This window comes from Labrus bergylta, chromosome 2 (assembly GCF_963930695.1).
Source record: "Labrus bergylta chromosome 2, fLabBer1.1, whole genome shotgun sequence".
NCBI classification, from domain to species: Eukaryota; Metazoa; Chordata; class Actinopteri; order Labriformes; family Labridae; genus Labrus; species Labrus bergylta.
Genome location: NC_089196.1, coordinates 9,354,300 through 9,379,463, shown reverse-complemented (window position 1 = coordinate 9,379,463; position 25,164 = coordinate 9,354,300). Strand labels below are relative to the sequence as shown.

The following is a 25,164-nucleotide window of genomic DNA, read 5'->3' as shown; positions in this document are numbered from 1 at the left end:
AAACCCTCTTATCTGGGTTTGACCTTTAGGTATTAAAGCTTGGAGTGTATACAAATGGAACAAATACTTCAAATGACCTCATGAAACAATACTGTCAAACAATGTAAGGGCTTTACAAACGGCTTGTGAAAACAGTTACTTTATCTTTAACTGCTGATCTGTGTTTACAGGAGTTGTTGAAGATGCACAAGCACAAGTTGCAGCTGCAGCAACAGCAGCAGCAGGTCGCTGCAGCAGTGGCAGCAGCAGCAGCTCAGGGCCAACAGGCTGCAGGAGCTCAGCAGGCTGCTCAGGTACAACCTGCACAGGCTGCACAGGCTAATCCCCAGCTGACGGCTGTGGCAGCACCCAGACCTGGAGCGGTGCTGACTGGCACCACGGTGGCCAGCCTGCAAGTGGCCAGACTGGTAAGACTGAGCAGATAATGGTTTGTTTGTCTATAGACAGAGAATTTCCACACTTTTTGGGAGTAAATACATTGTAAAAAAACTCGCCATGGGTCCTAAACGTATGAGTCAAAAGAGAAGATTGGTCATATTACTAAAAATATATCTAGAGAAAAGCATCTCAAAACATGGTTGGTGTGTAACAACAGTGATCCAGAGACCAGGTATGACAGACATTGAAAAGTATTGTCCAGTTAAAATCCTGTCCTCTTTTCTCGTCCTGTTCTTCTGGTTGTATTAGCATTAATTCTGTCTGTGTTCACTTTCATAGACTCGAGTACCCACTCAGGGCCAGATTCAGGCCCAGGCAGGACAGACAGCCCAGGTGACCCTCACCAAGCCTCCTGTGGTCTCTGTGCCAGCTGTGGTCTCATCAGCTGGAGTCACAACGCTGCCAGTCACTGTAGCTGGCATCAGTATGGCTATCAGTCAGGCCCAGAAAACAGGTAAACATTTCTACAAACTCAGCCTTGTAGACAAAGCCATCTTACAGACATGTTTTTATAATGTAATGAATTATTTTTTCACAAATGAGTATTATCTTTGGTATTTGTGGAGCACTTTACAACTGTAGGTTTTAAAAGTGTTGGATAAATTAATATATACTCACTGCTTTACTCATAAGATCTCTTTGACAGTGAGCAACCTTTCCTTTTTTCCTTCTCAGGTCCATGTGGCCTTTACAAATTATCTGTTGAACTAATTCTTAAATTATGTGAAGAATCATCTCCTGTAGTTTTTTCACTGAGCCAGAAACAAATCAAGCTATATTCATTTGTGATTTGGCCTGCATGGTTTGTGTTGCATTTCCTCTTGTTGTATGCTGTTGTTTCAACATGTGTTTTTCATCATGACAAACGTCTGAAGTTCTAATTAGTTGCTCTTTCTCCTCTCTTTAGGTGGACCTGTGCTGACGCAGTCATACCCCCAGATACAGGTCCAGCAGCTGCTTCAGATGAAGAAGCAGCAGCAGCAGGCGGCAGCAGTTCAGGCAGCAGCTGCTGCTCAGCAGAAAGCAGGGCAGCCGCAGCAAGGGCAGGCCACTGTGCAACAAAAGGTACACAAACAGGGACGATGAACTTTCATGTTTTATTAGCTCATGATTTGTTACAAGTTTGTCGTTAGTGCTTAATGCTTATGTTCAGGGTTGTTCATTTGGTATGGTTCTATTAGAAAGATAAAGTGTGGTGAGAGATTTTATTAACTGTAGTTATGTCATTCCCCTTAGATCGGCACCCAGCAGGTGACGGTGCAGGCAGCCCAGCCGGCTCAGCAGCAGCAGAAGGTGACCTACGCTGCCACCACCCAACTCCAACCTGGAATCAAGACCCAGTTCTTCACTACATCCATCGCTCAGGCTCAGAAACCCACTGGAGCCCAACAAATCCAGGTACACCATCAGTGGAAGTCTAGAAATCAATATTTACACATTAATCAATCATCCTGTTATCTCAAGACACTTTACAAAATGAGTAGGCTTAGACCATACTCTTTGTTATAGTATCTATAAAGAACCATAATTAATCCACCATGAGCAGAGCACTAAGCAACATTTATCAAAGCTACAGCAGCAAGGAAAAATTGCCTTTTAGAGGCAGAAATGTCGTGCAGGACCAGACTCATGGTGAACGGCCATTTGCCTAAAACTGTGCTGAGGTTGTGACAGGACAGAGGGAGAGGCAGAAAGAAAGGGAACATCATTGAATGGATTTGTGAGTCACAGTATGTATAGTGTTACATAAATATTGTGTGTTGACATACAATCTCTTGTTTATTTCTCTTATCAGGTGGCTAAGCTCCCACAAATGGTGCAGCAGCAAACCACTGTGGCAAATCTCCAACAAATCGTGTCTTCTCCTCAGCAGGTAGGAGCTTTGTAAGAGTGTTTCTCCTGAAGGTCTGTGTAGCTGATCACTTCCATGTGAGGTTGTGTCTGTTCTCTATCTCAGACTTTAACCTCTTTATGAGCCTCGTATCCTCAGGCGGTCTTTACAACCAAGTTTAAAAATGTTACTGTAGTCTTAGGGACATACAAGGAACTGGCTGAGGAAAGAGGACTAAGAAATTCACTTTCAGTTCATCTTTTTTTCGAAATGATGCCTTTATGTTACATCTTTTATCTTTTTATACTTTGTCCTAATCTAATGTCTTTATCAAGGAAACGTAATAGACTCAATAAATTTTTTCAATTTTCAGGTATATTCTGATTTAACAATTACTTTCTTTGCTCGTTATACATGCGCCATGCATGACAGAATGGATAAAACAAGCCAACTTAAGGTTTTGCTCATGTTCCTCTTCAGATCCAGGCCCAGCCTCAGACCGTGACTCTGACCCAGGCGGCCACGTCCGCTCCTGCTCAGGTGCAGATGATCTCCGCTGGAACAGCAACAGCCCAGGTGGTCCAGCAGAAGATCATCCAACAGCAGGTGGTAACTGCTGCCACGTCACCTCAGATCCAGACTCCTCCTCCACACAGCCCCGCCCAGCAGCCTGCAGTGACCTCTGCTGCCGAGTCCACCGCGCAGCAGCCAACTCAGACCCAACAGCCCACCAAGGGTCAGGCTCGCCAGGGTGGCATCAGGGCCAAAACTCCCGCCAAGCCCAGCGGGGGGAGCAGCTAATGAAATGGATTGAGCGATTGTTTCCTGCAGTACAGATGTGACAGCTCTGACGTTGTGCTGAAGCTTTTCTTACGGATCCTGTCACATTGTTCACCACAGAAAACCTTTACCTCACACACTGCAGCCATCTCTAATCTGATTCTAACTGTTCAACATGACACACATGTCAGTGGTTGTTTCTAAACTTTCAACTCAATCTCAGCACTCCTGTAACTCCTGGTGGGATCCATAAATTTGCATTACAGTCAACATTGTTCCTTCTCTTTATTTGTTTAATGTAATGTGGAATGTTTGAAAATACCACAACTGAAAATTGTCCCCCGATAGATCAAGCAACAGAGACAACATCAATGACTTCTAAGTGACAATTATCACTGAATCACCAGATATCTGAGGCTGAAGCTCATGGGAAATCTTGCAGCTGTCCGTTAGAATAAGTGTATCCATAATTAGTCCCTTTTATGTCTATTCCCCTTGTTGTCTATAGATACTGAATGGAGAATAATGCACGTTCCTTTAGTCCTTTGTTTTTTATTGCAGCAAATACACTGTATACATGTACTTTAGTATTTTGTGTTTCTCATAAATTGTCTTTTTTTATTGATGTCAAGGAAAAAAAAATGTAAATATCAATGAAAAACATTTGTACTTGTAAAGTAGTTGTGTTTTCATTGGGTTTTTTCAGCCTAATTGTAATAAAGTGTTTTGTTTTTATACACAAATTCATCTTTTCCTTTCATTAAATCCGATGTAAGTACTTGGAAATCTTGTGAATTCTTAAAACACATGACCTGATTTTAAATGTTTGCTGTGTAGTATTTGCAGCCTGAACAGTGAACTAGGACTTTCATAGATCTAAATGTTTTTTAGTCCTGTTTGAATAACTTTTCCTTTTTTTCCTGATATTAATTACCAGAAGTCTCAGAGGAGGGCAGAATCTGGATCAGTAGGTTTCATAAACACAAAAGCACCTAATGAAGCAAAAATGTGAGTCACAGGGCATTCCTGGCTCCCCAGTTAATGTTTAGGTTTGGTGTGCTGTTGATCTTGCATTTAAGACATTTTGCCTTTAGACAGTCTGAGGGTAGCTTTAAAGACGAGAAAGCTTCTCTCAGCACTGTCTGCTTGGCCCGACTGGCTGCTGATTCCTGCAAATACACTACTCAAATGAATTAAAGGGCTCTTATAATTCTTTTAAATTGCCAATTAGTACGGCAAGAATAACTGCGTAGTTGTGATTTTAGTTAATGACACAGGACATTTAGAAATCACAGTCAACAAAGGAAATATGTCTAGATACAGTATAAGACGTTTGCTGCCCATCTGCCACAGGTCATCATGGAGAGAATGAGAGGAGTTGTCCAGGATGGCTGTGATTTTGTCCCTCATCCTCCTTTTAGCCACTGTCTCCAAGCTGTCCAGTTCCAGGCCAACCACAGTGTGCCTTCCTCACCAGCTTGTTGAGCCTGAGCCTCTATGGACATATAAACATAAATATATAGCGTGACAGAAGGTGACAGAAGCAGGTTATCAAAGCAAATAAGCACCACAAAAGTAAATACATAAGATTGGAGAAAAAATTCTACTCTACAGTCCAAAATAATAGCCTCAAAAATAGTCACTCTAAAATATAAGTATTAAATATATCCAAAATGTACTTTACAGAAAGGTAGAGGTGTTAATATGCAATACAGTGTTGACAAAATCAACTTTTCTTTTTACATATTTAACTTTGCAAAATCACATTCTTAATAAGTTAGATAGGACTTCTTAAATTCTAGTACACCAAATTTAAAACAAAATCCTTTCGAACTTGCGTCGACGAGTTGACGCAATTCTGTATTTGTCCACGGGGAGGCACTGTTTAACCAGTATCAAGCTCCGTCCTCTCTGAGGAAAGGCCTACTACTACTCTGGATTTTCCAGCTCATTGAAACTCTCCATCTGCTCCTCAGAGATCACCCTGCGTCTCCTCTGTCTCCGCTGGCACTCGATGCGTCCACATTCAGCACTAAACGAGGGAGACAAGGGAGGTGAGGTGGAAGAGCGGGCTGAGGGATGAACAGATGGGCAGGGCTGGTTTTCTTTTGCTCAGATATCCCTACATCCTTGTGCGCATCCTTTATGTATATTATTTTTTATTTTTTTAACGTCTACTACTGTATACAGGAGTTGTGAATGGAGACTTTTTTTAACCATTTGACAGAGATGAGGGGAGATAAAATAGTCCTGTGCTTTTATTCAATCTGCAGGGAGGAACAGCTGGCAGACTTCATAGCACAGGAGCTGTCATGCTGCGGTTAAGGAGAGGAGATGAATCACACACTTTAATTCATAGATTACCATGCTTCACGCCTCCTCCTTTGTGAATGTGTGTATTCGATGGAAAGTGCTGTAGATAAAAAAGGAAATTCAAGCACTCATGAAACGTCTTCTCTTCCTCTTCTCCCTACAGCCACCGTTAATTCAAATGTCACTTTACAGCAGGTAGGGGTGGGTGTAAGTGTACCTTTTATGCACAAGTGTAAACATGCATTCATTCAGTGTTTGTACTTTGATTTCAAACCAAGGTAAAAGAAACACAAACTCTGATCCAAGAACTGACGGTGAGACGTTTACAGCTGGAGGAAAACTGTGTTAGGAGCCCCCATGGCAGCTCTTTGGAGTGCAGGCTTTTATTTGGATATCTTTATTTCCACAGAAAAAGTCATGCATTAGGAGGGTGGCTGTGGCTGTCAGAATCGTTTTCATCTTCCCTCTCAGACACCCGCAGCTTTTCCCACCATGTGAGTGTTTACCTCAGGAGGGTCTTTAAAGCCTCTGAGCAGAGTCAAATGTGTGAGGGCGGATTTTTCACTCCCGTGTGTGTTTTCCTCTCTTTGCAGAGAGCCGTGAACACGAGCTTCCTCTAAGCATGTCGCAGAGCAGACCAGCCATGTGAATGACAGCCGCAGGAAGCAGGGATGATTCAATTATTGCGTGTGTCGACACGACAACAGTGAGGGGATCAACTCGGAGGGGGCTTTGTTTGTCACTGCAGAGACGAGGGGGGCTAAAAGGCAAGAGATGCAGGTGAAAAAAAACATAAACACCCAGGTACAAAAGCAGTGGAGGTTCGCTCATCAGTTGGACGATAAAGGCCAAATCCTCCGTCCCTCATCCTGTGCACGCTCTCTAATGCCCCGGCCTGGTGCTGATCACACCGCCCTGGGGAGCGCCCTGCTAATGATGCTGCTCCAATGATGCTCATGATCACCGCTATTGGAAAAGCAGCAGGCCATCTATACTGAAAGGTTGCCATGGAAACCCACTGCGACCCCTTTAGTGAAAACCACAGTGCTGGTGGAACAATAGTGTTATGTAGCACACACAGAAATTACACATGCAGCTCTGCAGTCATGCCTCGGCTCAGTCTCTCTGTAAATAAGGGAATCACAGTGTATAAACAGCTATTGAGCGTTAGCAAACACACATTTGATTTGACGTCAAAATGCTGCTCATGTGACCTTAAGCATCCTGTAGTCATGCTGAGATGCTTTGCGGGAGTCAGTGGAATGTTTTAGTTGCAATATCTTCCAAATTAGAATTTACTAGAGACAATCTTTATCATTCTCTCCTTCCAGTATTCCTTCTAATACCTAGACCTGAGTACTAACTAATATCAATCTTACCTTATATTTAAACCTATATATTTATTGCTAAGCGTTTTCTTTTCCACAAGGTTTTTCAGTTTTCAGGATAATTTACCTGAAACTAATTTCTTTGTGGCTCTAATGAATTATATTATCAGTGCTGTGCGATGACTGACATTCCTGCGATATCCACAGTCCTGCATTTTATCATAAACCCATAGCAACACTATTATCGGTTTCTGAACATCTCTAGAATGTACTTCTTGCTTTTTGAATGGTGCTGACTTGACTTTTTTTCCGAAACTGAAACCCATCAGCTATCACACTGACAAATGTAAAGCCTCTGGGAGCCATGCCCAGCTTTCTGGGGCTTCCACTGTAGCTAGCTGTTCGCCATGAAAGACTTCCAAGATTTGTTTTTCCCCTAATGTTGCCATTGTTCAGTCTGACTAGCAACATCAGAAGCGAAAATTGGTGATGGCAAATTCAGTCTGAAAGGGTTTAGAAGCTGCACTTGTATAAAGATATCTGTTTAAATATGTTAATTAAAGCTTAATCCTTTTCAGATGACCACCAATGTGTTTTGGGATTGCACAACAGTGTATTGTGTTCAGCCCTTTTTCCTCTCCACATGGACTGTTTTCCTGCATATCTCTATTCCCTAAAGAAACACTACTGGTCAATAATCCTACTACTACCAACAGTAACCAGAAGACTTGTTAAATCTGGTTCCACCAACAGATTAAGAATCTAGAGATTACTTCCATTCTGAATCATACTAATAAGGATAAAAGGTGACATGACTTTGCTCTGGTTAGTCCTCTCCCTGAGCTCCTTAAGCCTCCTACGAGACTCCTGAGGCGAATGCAGGACAGGCCTATTACTCTAAATGATGAGTCACAGGTCTGCTCACTGATTTCTCTGAATTGCAAGGGAGGGGGGCCATGATGGTGATGATGGTGGCCTGGGGGGAGAGCAAAAGGGGGGTGCCATGGTAATTGCTCTGCAGGCAAGATGGGTGAGAGAGCACCAGAGCTGACACGCTCCACTTCTTCCAACACAGTGATAGGAAGTGTCATGCAGCACTTTGAAAAGGTACCAAGGAGGTCTTCAGTACATGTCTGCCACATCCCACTTCTTTTCTCTCTCTCTCTCTCTCTCTCACTTCCTATCTCTCTCCCTGTCTTCTCCTTCTTTTCCTCACAGCTCTCTCCTTCTCGCTCCTCTGTCAGCTCAGTACGCTCGGCTGCTCTCATCTTCCACACACACGCCTCGTGGTGTGACAGTCATGTAAGCGAGTGGCTGTGAACCACAAAGGGGATCTCTTTAGTCCCCCCTCTGAGCCCTGGCGATAACCTTGGCTGAGGTGTGGCCCCACTCTGCCTGCCTGCAGAACCCACTCCTCAACCTGCTACTGTCTGTCCCCTGTGTCCTGTACAGTGTGTGCTTGTCAAATATTTAGACTCTCTTCACTGAAGCGAAGGAAGAAAGTCAACCTGAAATGCACTCCTCACTGTGAGTTTCTCCTTCTCCAGGTGCCAAATTCAGTCCTCCACTATAATTAAACGTATCCACTATCCTGGTTTGGAGCATAAATCATAATCTCCTCTTTAGCACTCAGGATGTGTAACAGTCTGAGGCTGTCGCTTCTTGTATAGCGTGATGAAGAGTTAGATTTTTATGAACACTGACCTGAATTTGGCAAACTGCCACTAATGCTGTGAAAAATGAGTCATATTCCCCTGTTTTTTTACACTGCATACATATTAAAGAGGCACTTCATAAATGTTAGCTCTGCAGGGAGTGCTCTGAGGGATGGTCGAGCAGAAGCAGCAGATTTTCTTTATTTCAGTCACTAGTATGTAATGTATCAAAACCACGGGATCCTGCGTTCCCACAACTCAATAGAATCTTTCATTAGACATTGTACTCTGTTCTCAACACAGGATTTCTTTTCACAAGACTACCCCTGTATTAATGTGGTTAATGAATGGGAACATTTATGTGACGAGTCTCTATATTGACAACTTCAACTCAGAAATTCTGGGAAAATTCTTGACTTGACGTCACATTTCAAAACATTCTAAACCAAAAAAAAATATTGAGTTTCTCTTTTTGGTTTTGGTTGAATTTGTCTTTATTAACTCATGTGCTCTGACAAAGGGACAAAGAAAATCCGTCATCTGTAGAAGTTGGAAGCATGTAAAAACATTGACCAATGTCTGCCACGAGGTACCAATCTGATGAACCGATCACGCCTCCCTGTCTCCCTGCTCGTTCTCTACCCCTTGCGTGCATGAGCCCACACTCAAAGCGTGCCACCGATGACAGAGTTTTTGAAAATTACCAACCCTTTTTCATGTGCTTCATATCCATTTTTATCTCATGTAGTGTGTTGAATTTTATTCAGTTGTTGCATGTGTCCTACTTGCACAAACTAGATTAATTAGGAAAATGTTGAGAGATTCATTATACTAAATAAAGCAGGGGCTGATTTATTGTAGAGATAGGACAGTGGATAGAGTTGGAAATCAGGGAGAGAGATTTGGGAATGACATGCAGGAAAGGAGCCACAGGTCGGAGTCGAACCTGGGCCGCCCTTTTGAAAGACTATAGGGGGATACACGACCGTACATGGGTCGTGAACACTAACCACTATGCTACCTGCTCCCCTTTTTCCAAAAAATGGTCCTAATCTGTCCTAATCTGTATCGTCTGTCAGAAAACAGGCTGAATGACATTTCTCCTGTTTGAAGAAAACTCTTCCCATGCAAGTACAAGCCACACTGAAAATCATCCAATGAGGATCAATAATCTATAGTCCACTTCATTACTGAAGTATTAGGAGGAGTGTGAGGACATCAAAGTCTTCCAAGTGTCATGGCATCCAATCACTAATTAGTTAGACCTTTCTCTACAAAGAACATATGCAACTTACAGGAGAAGTCTATAGATCACGAAAGTCTTCAGGATTCATTCACTTGGGACAAAGAATGTCTGCACAAAATGCAATCCACCCAGTAGTAGTTTGGATATGTCAGTCCAGACGAAAGTGGCGCACATGTAAAACATACCCGACAGCTAGCCATCCATACATTTTCATCCACACAAGTAGCATGGCTAAAAACATGTTTAATCTTGAGCCACACTGGAGATTACCCTGATGACATTCTTCGGTTGACTTTTGCAACCTGTTCAAATGAGACGAAAACATCACAGGGCTATTTGTACACGTTGTTATGAACTCAAAGTGGCTTATATTTCAGAAAGAACTGTTGCTTCTGCATGGCAACCAGACTGAAGAGCTGAAGAGGTTCTTTTTCTTCTTCTTCTTCTTCTTGGCTACTCTGGAGTGAGAAAAAATACAAAGTGGCTAATGTTTAAACCACCCAGCTCACCCAGTGAAACCACAACACAGACGTCAGTGGTGAGGGAGATAGAATATGGTATGGTGTTTAGGGGGAGGGTATGTTAAATGGGAGAAGATGTAAAAAACATGGAAGACCCCAATGCCACACACACACACACACACACACACACACACACACACACACACACACACACACACACACACACACACGCACATATATCCCTACCCCCTCCCATCTTTTCACTAAGCTCCCACCCCCTAAACAAACTCACACACATGCTGAAAGATGAATGTCCAACAAATGGAGGCGAGGGGTGAGTGAGGGCCCCATATGAGAGCTGTATTGTGCAGCCGGGGGCCCCTTCCCCCCCTCAGAGATCAGTAATCAAGGGGGCCCTGTCTTTGGGGCCAGGGGGGCTGGGGAGGAACAGGGCAGTGGTGGCTGAGGAGGAGGCAGTTTCTGTCTCTCTAGGATGTTATTTATTGGCCTATTTTGAAACTCCTGCTGCCTCCTGCACTCCCTGTCACTCCCATTGATCTTCTCCTGATCCGCCCCCACTGATGGCCGTCTCTCCTCCTCCTCCTCCTCCTCCTCCTCCTATGATGTACATCATGTAAAGAGCCTTCTGCTCCTGGCTCGACGTCCATAGGGAGCTGAGAAAGTGCTTTAGCATTATTTTAGCCCCCTTGACTATGGGGGATTTATATGTTTAGGGTTATAAAAGTTGAGTCATTGTTTACATACCAGACATGGCCTCTAGCTTTGTCATGGGATAAGCTGCTTTGCTGTGAACACTGAGTGAGAAAAGTGTGTGTAGGTTCACAAGTCATAACTTTTTACGGCTTGTAATAGGCTGAAACAGTGGGATCTGACCTGGTGGCAAAAAGATTGAATATGTGTTGACCTCAAGGTTTAAGGAGGTATGAACCCACTATCACACTTTCACGATTTTTCTCTATTTATACCACTGAGAAATCTATATAAAAGGATTGACTTCCCCTATAAATACACTTAAAAGCAGAAAAGTCTTTGTGTCTTATATTATCCCAAAATGAACAAAGAAAGCCTGAAGCAAAAAAGTAGAAAATCCCTATTGCAGGTTTCCCAAAAACAGTAGGCTATTCATATATGAACCTTGATCTATATAGATCAATATGTTGAAACAAGTCTTATAAAATTCTGAGGATTCATTTATGTATTCAGAAGATAGAAAAGACCGGCTTGACCTCAACTTATTTTGCTTTATAACCTCCTCCACTTCTAGCTACATAACTGTTGCATTGTTAGCTAGCTTCTTTGCAATTCTTTTGTCTATTATGTATATACAATTTTCTCTTTATATATGTATATACACATGTATATATATATGAATTATTGCTTTGATTTCTTGCTTTGTAACCACAGGATCCTAGAAGCTACACTAATGGTTAAAAATGACACACAGATATGTTTAACAGCATGTACAGACTTCTGCTAGCTTAGGCTACTATTATTGTTGTTATGGCCACAGAGAGTAGCAAGACATGCAGGAGTGACTTCTGTGCTTCTGTTTGGTCTTCATCACATGGCTGAACTGCTGCTGTAGACTAAACCTTAACACCTTAATGCTAACATGGACATAATCATAATGCTAACATGCTGATGCTAGCAATTGTTTTGTTCACTTTGTACACAGATTAGCATGTTGCAACGAACACTAGAAAAAATGACTGGAGATCACTAGAGTGCTGAAGATGTCTCTTCTGGGAAAAAGGACTGTACGCATTTTGGGAACACTTTACAGTATATATTATTTATTATTAAGGTGCACATTTGAAACATTAAGCATTTAAATAGTAGCCTATTTTAAATGGCATGCAGGCTCTATATCAGAAATAATACAGCAATTAGGCCTATATATTATTCTGCTACATGTAGCCTAAATCTTATTTTACAACTACTTGGCCACAACAGTTTACCCTTTTTACACACACAAAAACTGTAACTATGCACACAATCCTGAAAACTTGAAGCACAATCCCATTGTTCTCACTCAAATACCCTTCCAGATCACAGTTTTGCAAATCTCTGAACACAAATTGCATAATTTAGCACACTTTGTTCGAAAAGAAACACTGGCCTTAAAATACAATACTCTCATTACCAATTCATTTCACTAATGTTGAACCTATGCAAACTCGATAGGAAGCCACTTCATCATGTTTTTCTTACTTTCGTAAAAGCTTACTGGGAAAAATCCATACAGTACAATACAGCAGTACACATAGAGATCAGTACATCTGTATGTATGCAGTAAATCAGTTTGTGTGACAATGTGTTTGATGTACTGTATACAGAAAATATCCTTTGCTCTTTCATGTAAAGTCATATACAGAAAATTTGCCACAAATTGACTCCCATGCGTTTCCTCGTTCCTTACTCTCAGCTGGCGGCTCACTTGCAAATTTAGCAGAGACCATAAGCATCCCATGTTTTGGATATTAATGAAATATACATATCTGACTGATTTTGACAACTGAATGGGACATTGTTCTTGCGACCGTTGCACCCTTGAGATGAACCTGTCAGAACTCGTCCATCTTCACTTTTAGCAACTTTTATTAAAGAGATGCCCACAGCTTTACACAAGCTTCGTTTTTCAGCCTACACACACCTCTGTGTCTTCTTCACTGAGCCTACTTTAAAGGGCCAGTGTCGTAATCTTAAAAGGTAGATAAAACACACAGTATTTACTGTTTATCACTTGTTCTCTTTTACTAATGATCTTAGAAATGTAAATCAACTTATATACTTCTGGAAATTAAATTAGTTTAACTAGACACACTGATATAACAAAATGACAGAAACAAACATGAAAATATGAAATAGCATTTTCAGCGTGTTACACGACGGTTCAAATGATGAAAGAAAGTTAAGAAGTTGTGAAGACTTTGAAAGTTTAAGAGAATCCACTTATCATTTTTGAACAGGATTTAGGTCAGAGTGGTTGTTGTGCAAATTCGCAGACAATTGTACTTAGTCTTTTGCACTTATGTCCCAAAACAATGAGAATGAGAAATTCTACAATGTTGTGAAAAATGAACTGTTCAATGATTTCAACTTAAAAAAAGACATTCTAATTTGAAAATAGAGCAAAAGTAAATTAGAAAAAATTTAAATAATTACCTAAAATTAATGTCTGAGTCCAAACAACTGAATTCAGAAGAGCTTTGGCCTTTAGAGCGCCATGGTCTCTAAACCTCTTTACCTGTTACTGGGTTCTTGATATATCAAATTATTTTTAGACATATTCACCTTAAATTAAATGAAAATTAATTGTCAAACACTTGGCACTTAACTTTCATGAGCATCATGTTAGAAAACAGTTAGACACAGCTGGGATAGAGATCACATCAAGAAACTCTCCTACCTCCAGTTTGAGATAGTTTTAAATTTGCTTCCATGGAGATTATGTGTTCAGTACAAATTTCTTACCAGTGCACCTTATGAATGACTTTTATCACTCTACATTTTGTACAGAAACATGGAAATCTAGGATATTTCCTAAGTGTGTTTTATCTTTGTTCTATCTGGACGTGTTCGGTTCATGATAAATGTGTTTTGTGGAATGCTGTGCAACGCCTGGAATGTCCTCACTATGATGGGAAACACGTGTGTTTGATGAGGAGGTTGGTGGGAGATAATGGGGTTCACTGTCACATGTATGCCTTTGGGGGCTGCAGACAACTCAGGTGCAACACATTGATCATACAACTCAGCTGCATTTACCCCATAAACTACCTCAACCCCCATTCACAGTGTGCACTCCTCTGTGTAAATGCCACAGTGTGTGTGATGAGGCTCCCTTTTACAGTTAACCTATGCCTTTGTACAGTACAAACAGGCTGCAAATACACACATCACGGCTACAAATTCTGGTGAAATACAACGAGTCAGTGCATTGCAGAGGAACAGGGGTCATCAATCTGACTGTTGTTATTCTGGTCCAACAGCTTCCACAAATCTTCAGCTCAGCCCCCTGGACAGCTGGTGTACTGAGGATTCAAGAATGCAGACAAACTATCTAATAACATCCCTGTTATTACAGCCTGAGAAGCATGCACATACAGTAAAAGGCCTCGGGCTAGGTGAGGAGTAGCTTTAGCTGCAGCAGAAATTAGCATTTTCAGCCACACTGGTGCCACTTTGGGTGGTCAGTTCATCCAAGACTTTGGTACAGGCTAAAATATCACATAAACTGTTGGCTGCAATGCCATGAACATTTTAAATTTTACACAAAAATTAGTGGTACTTATAGTAATGAATTTAGTTGTCCCTTGACTTTTCCTCGAGCACCACCAGAAAGTAAAAGTTTTATTTTCCTGATATTCCAGACCACAAAGTATTAGCCCAGATGGCCACAGGGAGTCTTTCTACCTGTGGCCATCAAACTGTTTAACAACTCCACATTCTGCAGCATACTTCTCAGTACTACTTTTCATATCATGTGCAAAAAACAGCCTTGAAATTACTCTCTTGAAATCCACGAGATATTTAAACATGACACGATATGTATTTGTCCTTTATTATAATTGGCACATGGTGCACAAGTGATGATTTTTTTGAACAATTAACTATGTCTAGCTCCAGCCTTTAGGGTGGGATTGGTATGATTGGCAACCTATCAAAAGGGTAGCAAAAAAGTAGGATGGTACAGATCGGTTATTTTGGTATCATTTCCAACTTCTGACTGTGTAAACGTCAAGAAATGTGTACCGTACCGAGCTGAAGTGAAACGTATCGCTCGGTGGGAAAAGTGCTTAACAATTTTAAATTGAAATGTTCTAAATGTATCTCTGACATGTGTCTATGAGAAAAAAAGAACAGATTTGGTCCTAATTAAACGACCAATCAATCAATTAGCTTGTGCGTAATTAAGCCAATCACAGCTACTCTGTACAAACTAGCATCATCAAACTTCTACATGGCTTTTGTTGGCAGATCTCTCTCTCTATCACTCCCTCTTTTGTTCTCTTGCACAGCCAAACCGCTGTGCAGCATATAGATATTCAGACATTTTGTGAAGGGATATGAGGTAGCCAAGAGAATTGCGGAAGGTGTTTTTACTGAATGTTTGTGTTGGTAGCTGCCATTTTAACTTATGGTTCCTCTATTGACCATTTTTAGGCACTTTTTGTTTTCTTTCAAACTTCATCAACTTCATACTTTATCTGACAGTGTTGAAGCAATCTGACACATCCTGGTGATTTTGGTGAGCCTGTCTTTTCAACACGCACTAGCTTGACATCGACTCCTGATATATATAGTAAATTATTGATTGGATAACCATAATATTTGATAAAAACATTCATGCTCCCCTGATTGTATCTATTGTATCAACTCGATTTTCTAGCCTTTAGACACACTGTTTTTATCACTTATGTACATGCAAAACTAAAAATATTCTCATAAGCCTCAATTGTAGCCCTCAACTATCCAACAATCAATTAATAAACCCATCCAATTATAGTGATATAGTTATTTATCCTAGCTTCATTGATAAGTACAATCAAATGTCATCTGCATAACATTGAAAAATGAATAGTCTACGACCTACTGTTAGTATACTAAAAAGCTCACTGAGATGGTGTCTATGCTCACTATATGTGCCAAATGTAAGGATGATAGCATTAATAATTATAGTAATCATAATGATAATAATATGATTTGTATAGAACTTTAAAAAACAGGTGTTTAAAGTGCTTTGACATACAATATGAGCAGAGGCACGTTAGCTTGCTGATATTAGCAATTTTGACTTGCATGACACCCCAGTCACTTAGTACAACCTCACAGATCTGCTAGGCTAATATAAGCATGGATGTGGAGTCTTGCTAAATGTTTGTTCTGCATTAAGCATTGATTACAAGCAATTCTGACCATTACACCCTTCCATTTGTAGCCCAAAGCCACGCAGCCTCTACCATCAATATCTGTGTTCTACAATAGAATCAATACACATTCACTGTACTGCAGAGGTCCACGGGTTTGTCTATGATTCGATGCATGGTATTATAGCTGATCCATAATGTACTCGATCATGGATGCTGTGTGGCACACATAGGCTGCATTAAAATGTGCGGGTGCTGCCTTGGCGCCCGCAACTTTCAGCCTGTGAGCATGTCGATAACGAGCAGCAGCCTCTCTGACAGAATCGTTTACTGCCTCGAGGGCATGGAGACGAAAGTGGAGTGTGCATGCCTGCCTCTAACCTACTTAAGCCCCACGCTGCACAAATGGAAGTGTTGATATGCAACATGAGATGTCCTGGTGGATTCCTGGCTGTAAGAAGACTGACCAGAATAAATGTGTGAGATTAAAGCCGGAGGAAGTTCTGGTGGTGTTATTGTGTGTGTGTGTGTGTGTGTGTGTGTGTGTGTGTGTATGTGTGTTTGTGTGCTTGATTTATTCAATGCCTGTGTCAGCATGTTAGATTAGAGGCATAATAATTAAGTGTATCAAATGATATATTCTCTGGATGTTTAGCCTGGAATAGTGGTCATATTAATGATCCAGATAGAGTGTTCTCACAGTTTATACTGCAGTGTGGTGTTAAATGTGCAGGTATGAGAAAGAAAAACACAGGTTTGTGTGTGAGAGGGAATACTCTCTGGTTTGGGTGTGTGCTCCTGCTGTCAGCTGAGGAGCTATAGCATAGTTTCACTGACTCGAGTCGGCTCCTTAATTCTATTTGCCTCTCAGGGGAACCTCCCCCAAACCTCTCACACACATTTTTAGAGAGCTTTGTTGGCTAGGAGGGGGAGGATGGGGGGGTCGGTACTCACTGCTCCCACTGAGTCTGGACAAGACACATAAATCAGACACACAGACACACACGCAAGAGTGTATGCAAGTACTGCTATGTCATGAGGAGATGGGGGTCTGGTATCTGGGCCAGGGGCCTCCTCTCTCGACTTAAATGTTAGGAGGGTGGAAAAAAAGAGAGGCAAGGAAGAAAAAGAGGAGGGAGAAGGGTGACTTATTAGTGTGAACCTCCATAAACTGCTATATACTTCAATGGGAACAGAATATCTTTGGGATTAGGACTAATGATTAAACTAGTTTTTAGAAGCCATCAGACTGGGCTACTAGCAATTATGTTTGATGTTTTACTTGATTTATGACGAGATGTGTTAAAAAAAAAAAACGGACAATAAAAAACAAAATATCACTAATAAATATGCTGTGTTAGTTGTGCAAATTTAAGCACAGGATTGTTTCTGTTTTTTCAACTCAAACGCAAAGACAAAATCAGCCACATTCTTGTTGTCTATGTCGCTAATGTGTATGCTGTCAGTTCATGGTTCATTAAATCCCCCAGAGGTGATGATCTCTGACAGAATCCAAACACAGGCCTACTGGCATTTCAGTGCTGTAAATAGTGAGTCACACAGAAGCTTCACTCTAGGTTACTACAGCGGTCTTTTGATATAGTGACAAATAAAGAATCATATGTTGCGGAATTAACATCAAGATTCAGGTCTGCTAGAGGACAAGACAGCAACTTTTAAAACGTTGGTTTGTTAAAAGGAGCTGATTTCTAATGCGTCCCAGAAAGTCAGAAAAATCTAATGATTGAATGCTATAAGACTGAACCATACGGTGTCATGAAATAAAAACAAGAACCATCAGCGGGCTCAAACGCTTTTCAGAGCTGCAGAGCAAATTCTCTGTGATATTAGCACTCTACCTGACGTCTTTAATATAAAAAACAATAATTTCAGTGACACATAGAAGACACTAATTATCTGGCCTTCATTACTTGCACTGACTAGCCAGTTGAAGGTGTAGATGGATTATACATTCTTGTCTGATCACGTATTCATTGACAGTATAGCCAACACCTATCTGAACAGGTTACTGCTTCTTGAGAATCAGTGCTCTGATGCAACAACTAGGGGAAGTATTCATGCAAACAGGTTAAACAGAAAACTAGGAAAAGTCTAAATTGGGTGTTTAAGGTACTGGTAATCATTAATGCATAAGTAAAGTAAGTGTTTTTCTGCTGTTATAAACACCAAGAAAATGTTCCTTTGCACCTGGGGATGACTTTTCTTTTCGCTATGAGGTGAAGAATATATTTCATTTTATTTACCTGATTCAAAATTTCTTCGAGAACAAAAATGATATATACTGTACCTGTGTGTCATGGCAGCTGTCCTCACTGACTCTGCTCCATCACTCCCGTGTTGGTAGAAGCGGCCAGACTCAGCCACAGACCAGACGACAGCTGGGGACCAGATCTGAACTCAGAGGAGAGCAGCTCCATGGCCAGGAAGTTACAGATGAAGGACAGGCCAACAGATCCAGCAGCCAAAAGAGCGGCTTCTCTCAAACCACTGAAGGGAGAGACAGGAGGGGGGAGAGGAGCTGCGGAGGAGGAGGGGAAGAGAGGAGGCTCTGATGGAGGAAGGATATATCATATTTGTGTTGTCTGGAACAGTCAGGATGTGTCAGGCTGGTTATTTCTGTAATCATCAATGAAGTTTCATATGAAAATGTTTATAGCCTACCCAAATGAATGAATGAATCATTTATTCTGATTTATACTTTATGAGTCATATCTTATGATTGAGCTTTTCTTCTGCATTCTGTGGTAAACATGCTCTTTATAAAGACAGACTGTGTGTCTGACCTGGTTTCTGCTGTTGTATTGTTTCCAGTAGCAGTGATCTCATGTCCTCTGATTCCTCTGCATTACTTATTTTCAACTGTAGGAGGTAAAAAATGTTTGTTTTATGTGTAAGCCATCTTAAAACCATTAAATAAATCAAGCAGCTTTAGATAGTCAAATAAAGTAATTCTGTTCAATCACTGATCATTTAACAACTCTCGTCTATTTAGTGTTTGACTGAAAATACAAATTCACTCTTCAGCTGACACTTGCAGCTCAATTCAGAACAATATAAGACAACTTCAATTTATCTCAGTGCTTCAGTTTTGACCAAATCATGAACTCCCTAAAGATAAGATAAGAGATAAGATGACGAGGTGAGATTAAATAAAATGAGATGAGAAAAGATGAGATGAGATGAGAGAGATCATTAGTGATCAGCCATTGGAGGAAATTAACATGTTGTAGCGACAGTTGAAGTAATGTAAGTGGACAAGGATAAAATGGCTTTTTAGGTGTTAATATATAATGTGTGCTTAACGAATGCTTCAACCTCTCTTAATATTTACACCTTAAAAGCCATTTTATCCTTGTCCTCTTAAAGTACTTCAACTGTCTCTACATCTTCTTTCACTTTGTCAAATGCTTAAAAAGTGTAAACATTTAACTTTCAGCTGCTCACAGAACATTTTTGTAACTCTGTTATATCACTGGCAAGCTCTGATTTGTCTTTTATTTTATTAACACCTGTTGAATGAGTCATCAAAATATATGGTGACGCCTTAACTCATTCTTCAAACATCGTCATCATCAGGACATTTTTTATAAATCCAATACTTTGACCTTCAACTAAACTTGTGGCACTCCTCAGACATTAGCATGTGTAGACACTGAACAAAGAACATGGTCATCATTATGGCTGCTAAATATTAACATGCTAATGTTGTCATTGTGACCATTTTACCATTATGAGTGTCTTAGCATTAGCTCAAAGCACTACTATGCCAAAATACATCTCTTGAGACATGTGTGGTTTTAATCAGACAAATCAACTACGAGTGCATACGTGATTTTGTTTTAATGGGTCAACTGAGGTTGGAATCTTTTAAGTGTGAACATTTAATATTTATTGTCTGCTCTGCTTTTTACAATGCTGATGAACAGTCATTGCAATGAAGTCAGAAAGTGTACAACAAAAGTAGTGCGGGGGATGGGCAGTGCCTTGGTTGCTGCCATCACCAAACCACACACACACACACACACACACACACACACACACACACACACCCCTCTGAGGCACTAAGAGATCCATAAATCCTGTCACAGCTCCCAGACAGTGACAGGTCTGGCCTTTGCCTCTCTTCCTCCTCGCCCTGACTCATCGAGTGTACACTAAACTGCGGCCAGGCCTGCACCTCGCCAGTTGTCTTTTCTTCTAACACCAACAGGGAAAAACGAACAAGGAATTGTTCATATTTGTTCATATTAAATTTGTATAAGCAGGGACCATGAGAGCCGTTTGGGTTGATCATGAATGTGTGATTGAAAGTGAAGTGTCTTTATCAGGGAGATATTGGGTTGACATTTTGCCTGTTAAAATGTACATTCAAAACGATGCTGCCTGTATGAAATAACAAATAAATTGCACTTGCAGTTTGCACTTTGACAAACTGGTCCCTGGGAAGAAATTCTAATATCATCTGTGTGTCACATGTAGAGTTTTGTGTGTGCATGTGTGTATTTGATATTCAGGAGATGACTGGAATGCTTGAGAACATTTGTGAAGTGTAAAACCAGCTCTTGGAGCTTCCAGTGCCGGCTGAAGCCACCTCAAAAGAGTCATTAATTAACATGTCATTATCAGAGCTGAATGCTGGCGGGGGGAGATAAATGCTGCACGGAGCTGCCAGTGGATTAAAGGTCACATCCTGTGTGTTAATCAGCCAGCACCCCTGACCCTGGAAGGAAACATAGTAGAATGGGCACATTATTGCCACCTGGCTGGGCACCAATCACTGCCAGGATCAAAATGAGGACTGTTCCTCTGAGAAGACAGTGAATAGCGGGATAAAAGAGAATAAAAGAGATTCATTTTATGTTTATTTTCTGCATAACAATGACAGGAGAGAGAGGATATTGGCAGGGGAGGGGGACTTGATAATTAAGATTAGGCACATGCAAGGTTGATATTTCAAGCATAGACCGTACATAGCCCCTTGTTTTAAAAGGGAAGCTATACATGCCTTAATCCTGCATTCTTTCTGAAGGTCTCAAGGGGGATACTCTTAAATGCAAAGATTAGTCTCTTTGTAAGGAAACAGATTTAAATTTACTGTGCTAATCGTTTTATCTCAAACATTAACCAGTGAGATTTTTGGTTCTCAATGCATATTTTTAAGTCTTTTGTTTACAATATTGTGTTTGTTTGTAAGTTATGGTCCCATTTAGAGTAAAACCGACAATAAAGCAGCGTTTGCTATAGGGTGTGGCTACATGTAATTGAGAAGTTGTTACAGTGCCATTGCAAGAGGACATAACAATATATACTCAACCTGTCATCCTTATATAAGTATTCTTGTTTCAAAAACAAAGATGGTGACACCCAGAACTTATGGCTTCAAAGGGGAACTTCATTAACCAAAGGGGGACGTCCAGGAGGATACATTATAGGAACATGCCAACATGCTCACAATGACAGTGTTCACATTTTTAATATGTAGCAAGTAAATTGTTGAACATGTTCACCATCTTTGTTAAGCGTCTTAGTATGCAAACATTTGAGAATAACCAATATACCAAAACTGTGTTTTGTGGCTAAATTAAATATTATTCATTTGTTTCTGTAGCTGTGTCTGCTATGCTTCTGGTTTAAAAGAAGAGAAGCTGGTGACTGACAAGAATCCTGAAGTTGAGGTTTCAAAAGGGGGATTTATAGGCCATGGGTTGAAGTCACATATGTAAATCCAATTCTTTGATACAGTCTACAGTCCGTACCTTTAGTGGTTTGATGTGTAGGCTGAGTGCAAAGCTGCTTCAAGGCAGCAATTAGATCTGCTGTTGTCGAGTTACAGACCAGCACAGAGACAGGGAATATCATTAACATTGATATATAATAAAAAACCTATGGTGAATGTGCTTTGAATGCAAGCCTTTCAACACATAAGGTTTATTGTTGGGCTCCTCCACGGTCTCCTCTACTAACATAAACAGATTTGAAAAACTAGGTGATAGGTCTCTTACAAACACTTTTCATTTTTAGTGTGAAAAGCCTTGAGGACTCTTCAAGGTGGATGGATTAATTTCTGGGTGTTGGAGAGAAAAATGCTCGCAGGCTGGATCAGCGCTTCTATATCATATTTCTGCAGCCCACACACACCTCCCACTCTCCCACATCTGACAAGAATCTCTCAGATCGGATGTGACTCACACGCTTTGGCAGTCGAGGGCTAAATTCTTCTTCTGTTACTCTCCTAAGATGGCCACTCAGCTCTTTCCACCGCCTTGATTTTTTTTCATATACACTGTAGTCCGGCCTCAGATGTGTGTTGACATATTGAAGAACACACTGTTTTACAGGAATTCCCCGAGTGCTAAAATGAGGGTTTGATTACACTCACATGAGCACCATCTGACAGCTTGTGGTGGTTTATTTCACATAAATCAGTGATGAATTCTATTAAAACGCTTGTTTTCAGAGCATGTGCATGCAGGAGCATGACAAAGAGGTTTCTGCAAACACACCTCGAGTGTTGTTTCCCCTGTGTTAGAGGACAAAGGTGCAGGTCAGGTGGAAAAACGGAACAAACACTGTGAATACTCAGGGAGGGTTGTAGATGCTTACAGAGCGGCCTCTATTCTCAGAGGACCCTGTAGTCCTGCATCGACGCTTTCCAGGATGCAGGCGCGTGGTTCGCTGCTCATTTGATAGACTATTTCCCCTTCTTCCCTAGCAGGGCTGTGTACATTTTGACCTTGGTGTCAGCAGAGCCAGACAGAAGCTGCTGAATAGGATATCTCCCTCTTCCTCAAGGACGCTTACAGCAGCACACTCCCTTTGTGTTTCTTCAGACGATTCTGAAAGGATGCAATGAAATGCATTTTTTCTAAATAGTTTTATTTGCATTATTACAGCTACAGTAATGTGTAATCAATTTGATAGTAAGTAATGGTAATCAGAAACATGCTGATCTACAATTTGTCTAATTTGTCTAAAGATTAAATCAACTATATGGCGATAGTCAGGGAATCTAAACACTAGTGTGGCTTAAATGATTTATGACATTTGGTTACAGAGACAAATAAACCATCAGAAGAATACCATCGATGGGACATGATTGTCACTAGTGCGGATAACAGTCCGCCTGTTTATTGTTATCCACAAAGCCCATTTTACCTGTGTACACCAAGGCCTGCTGATACGTGATTGGTCAAAACAGCTCGGACTACAAATGTAGTACAAGCAGAAACCAGAACGCGTCACATATATAATAACGGGCCCTGTGTAAAAATTCTACATTTTTATGTAGAATCTGAAATGAACTTATAGTAAGAGGGGACAATACAGCACTGTTGTGTTTTATAGCATGTGTCTTCTGCCCCAAGTGGCTGAAGTACAAAACAACTGGAAGAGTGTGTATCACATTTAGGTTTCTTTGTCCTTTGTTTGCTGTTGGCGCTTAAAAACAATATAAATAGATAGTCTGTAGGGAGCAACAGCACTGAAGATGTACCTACAGCTGGGAGTAAAACTACTAAATCTGTGCAGCAGCAGAACTGCTTATAAATAGCTCAATCCTCCATTGTCCTGTCAGGGTCTGAGTCTCGGGCTGTTGCAATTCACTGGAGAGCTCCAGTTTTATGCCTGGAGACTCTTCCTGCTTTCATCGTCAGACGTTGCCTAATCAGGTTGTCTGTTTGTTGAAAGGCACGGCTGAGTACTGAGTGGGGAACTAAACTCTGAATAACCCCGCTAAGGCTTACAGTGTCGTCTCAAAACACAGAAAAGATAGAAGTGAATGACGTAGCACGGTGTAGAAGCTTAGCTTTGAGGAGATCCAGTCAACTTCATTTTACTCTCTAGAATGCTTAAATCACTGGGCTTCACAAGTCCAAACAGCAACGTTTCTCTTAGGGGGAAATTGGGACGGAAGCAGCACTTGGGCTCACATTTGGAGTTGGAATAAAAGAACCATGGACTGCGAGATAGAAAGTGACAAGCATTTGATTTGATGTCTTTCTGTGGCACGTTTGAGTGTCAAGCCTCCTCCTTCCTGCTGAAAAGCCCTTCCCTCAGGGTGTCTTACTCAGCCTTGACACCAACTCTGCCACTACCTTGTGATCTGACAGCAAAAAGCACAAGAAAGATCACTCCCAAACATAGAGAGAGAGAGAGAGAGAGATAGAGAGAGAGAGAGAGAGAGAGAGAGAGAGAGTGTGTGTGACAGAGATTACTTCAATCACGCTATCTGCTATTGCACGCTATTCTTATCTCTACACCGTTATCAACTCCCTGTAGACCATAAGCTCTGTTGACATTTCACCTCGATTCTGGTGTAAAATACTTCCAAGGCCTTATTATCTCTATCAAAAACCTCGTTTTAATCCACTTCTCTTTTTTTTCAGTGAAGAAAACACTTCCTTCATTCTTTCAGTATGCCCCATGGGAGCGTTTATATTCAGAGCTCTGTTTATAGCACATCATAATCGTAGGCATGCGTACACCTTTCCTGCTCTAGTTCATCAAAAGCAATGTATATGAATTAGAGGAATCAACAATCAACAATTTATCAGTCTGTGTCGACATTTCCTTTAAAGATAGCTCCATGCGTCATCTGATCCGGAGAATGAATGCTTATCTTTACTCCATCCACCCACAGAATGAGAATTAAGGCACCATGTCTATGTCGGAAATGGCGAATGCATCAATTTCCACAGCCTGTGGGATGCATGTGAGCATGAGCTGCTGCGATGTGCTGAGTATGTTCTGTTCTGTACATTGCGCTGCCCCCTGCACTGCTCCCCTAAAGCAAACCCATCCCCCACCTGAGACATTTCTGCTCTCTATGTGTGACTACATTACGCCTGCTTCCTCTCCCCCACTGAGTGAGCCTTTTCTGAGCTGGTCCCTGGGGTGGGAGTTGGTGTGGAAAGCAGGCCTTTTTCCCTGTCCATGGGATGTTATTGATGAGGTGAGGTAATGGATCTCCCCGCTGTGCTCGCAGGGACACTGAGGATAAATCAGACACTGGGTAAGACCCAACCAGCCATTCCACCTCTCTCCAGACTCAACTGCCATTTCATTAGCTTTATTTATGGGGGTGCTGCACTCTTCTGAACCCCTCCCCTTACCGTTCTCCCACTGAAAATGCTGCTATTCTTTTCCGTCCTCCCTTATAGTACTATGGCAACCCATACACACCCCTGTCCTTCTTTCCTGGC

The 25,164-nt window shown here is 41.2% G+C and overlaps 1 protein-coding gene and 1 long non-coding RNA gene across 8 annotated transcripts in view; one reads left to right on the top strand and one right to left on the bottom strand.

The window, feature by feature from the left end:
- Positions 1–3,835, top strand: part of ep400 (E1A binding protein p400) — a 31,328-nt gene extending 27,493 nt beyond the window's left edge. For all 7 annotated transcript variants that reach the window (XM_065964067.1, XM_065964085.1, XM_065964082.1 and 4 more), the window contains 6 exons: positions 171–407; positions 718–892; positions 1,346–1,503; positions 1,675–1,836; positions 2,234–2,311; positions 2,750–3,835. In XM_065964067.1, the coding sequence (XP_065820139.1) occupies positions 171–407; positions 718–892; positions 1,346–1,503; positions 1,675–1,836; positions 2,234–2,311; positions 2,750–3,070 (1,131 nt within the window). In that variant the 3' untranslated portion in view covers positions 3,071–3,835. The remainder of the gene's footprint in view (positions 1–170; positions 408–717; positions 893–1,345; positions 1,504–1,674; positions 1,837–2,233; positions 2,312–2,749) is intronic.
- Positions 3,498–18,462, bottom strand: LOC136182776 (uncharacterized). Its single transcript, XR_010668801.1, has 2 exons — positions 18,252–18,462; positions 3,498–4,544 (listed from the first exon to the last, which is right to left on the bottom strand). It is a non-coding gene; the product is annotated as an uncharacterized lncRNA (long non-coding RNA).
- Positions 18,463–25,164: the final 6,702 nt, after the last annotated feature.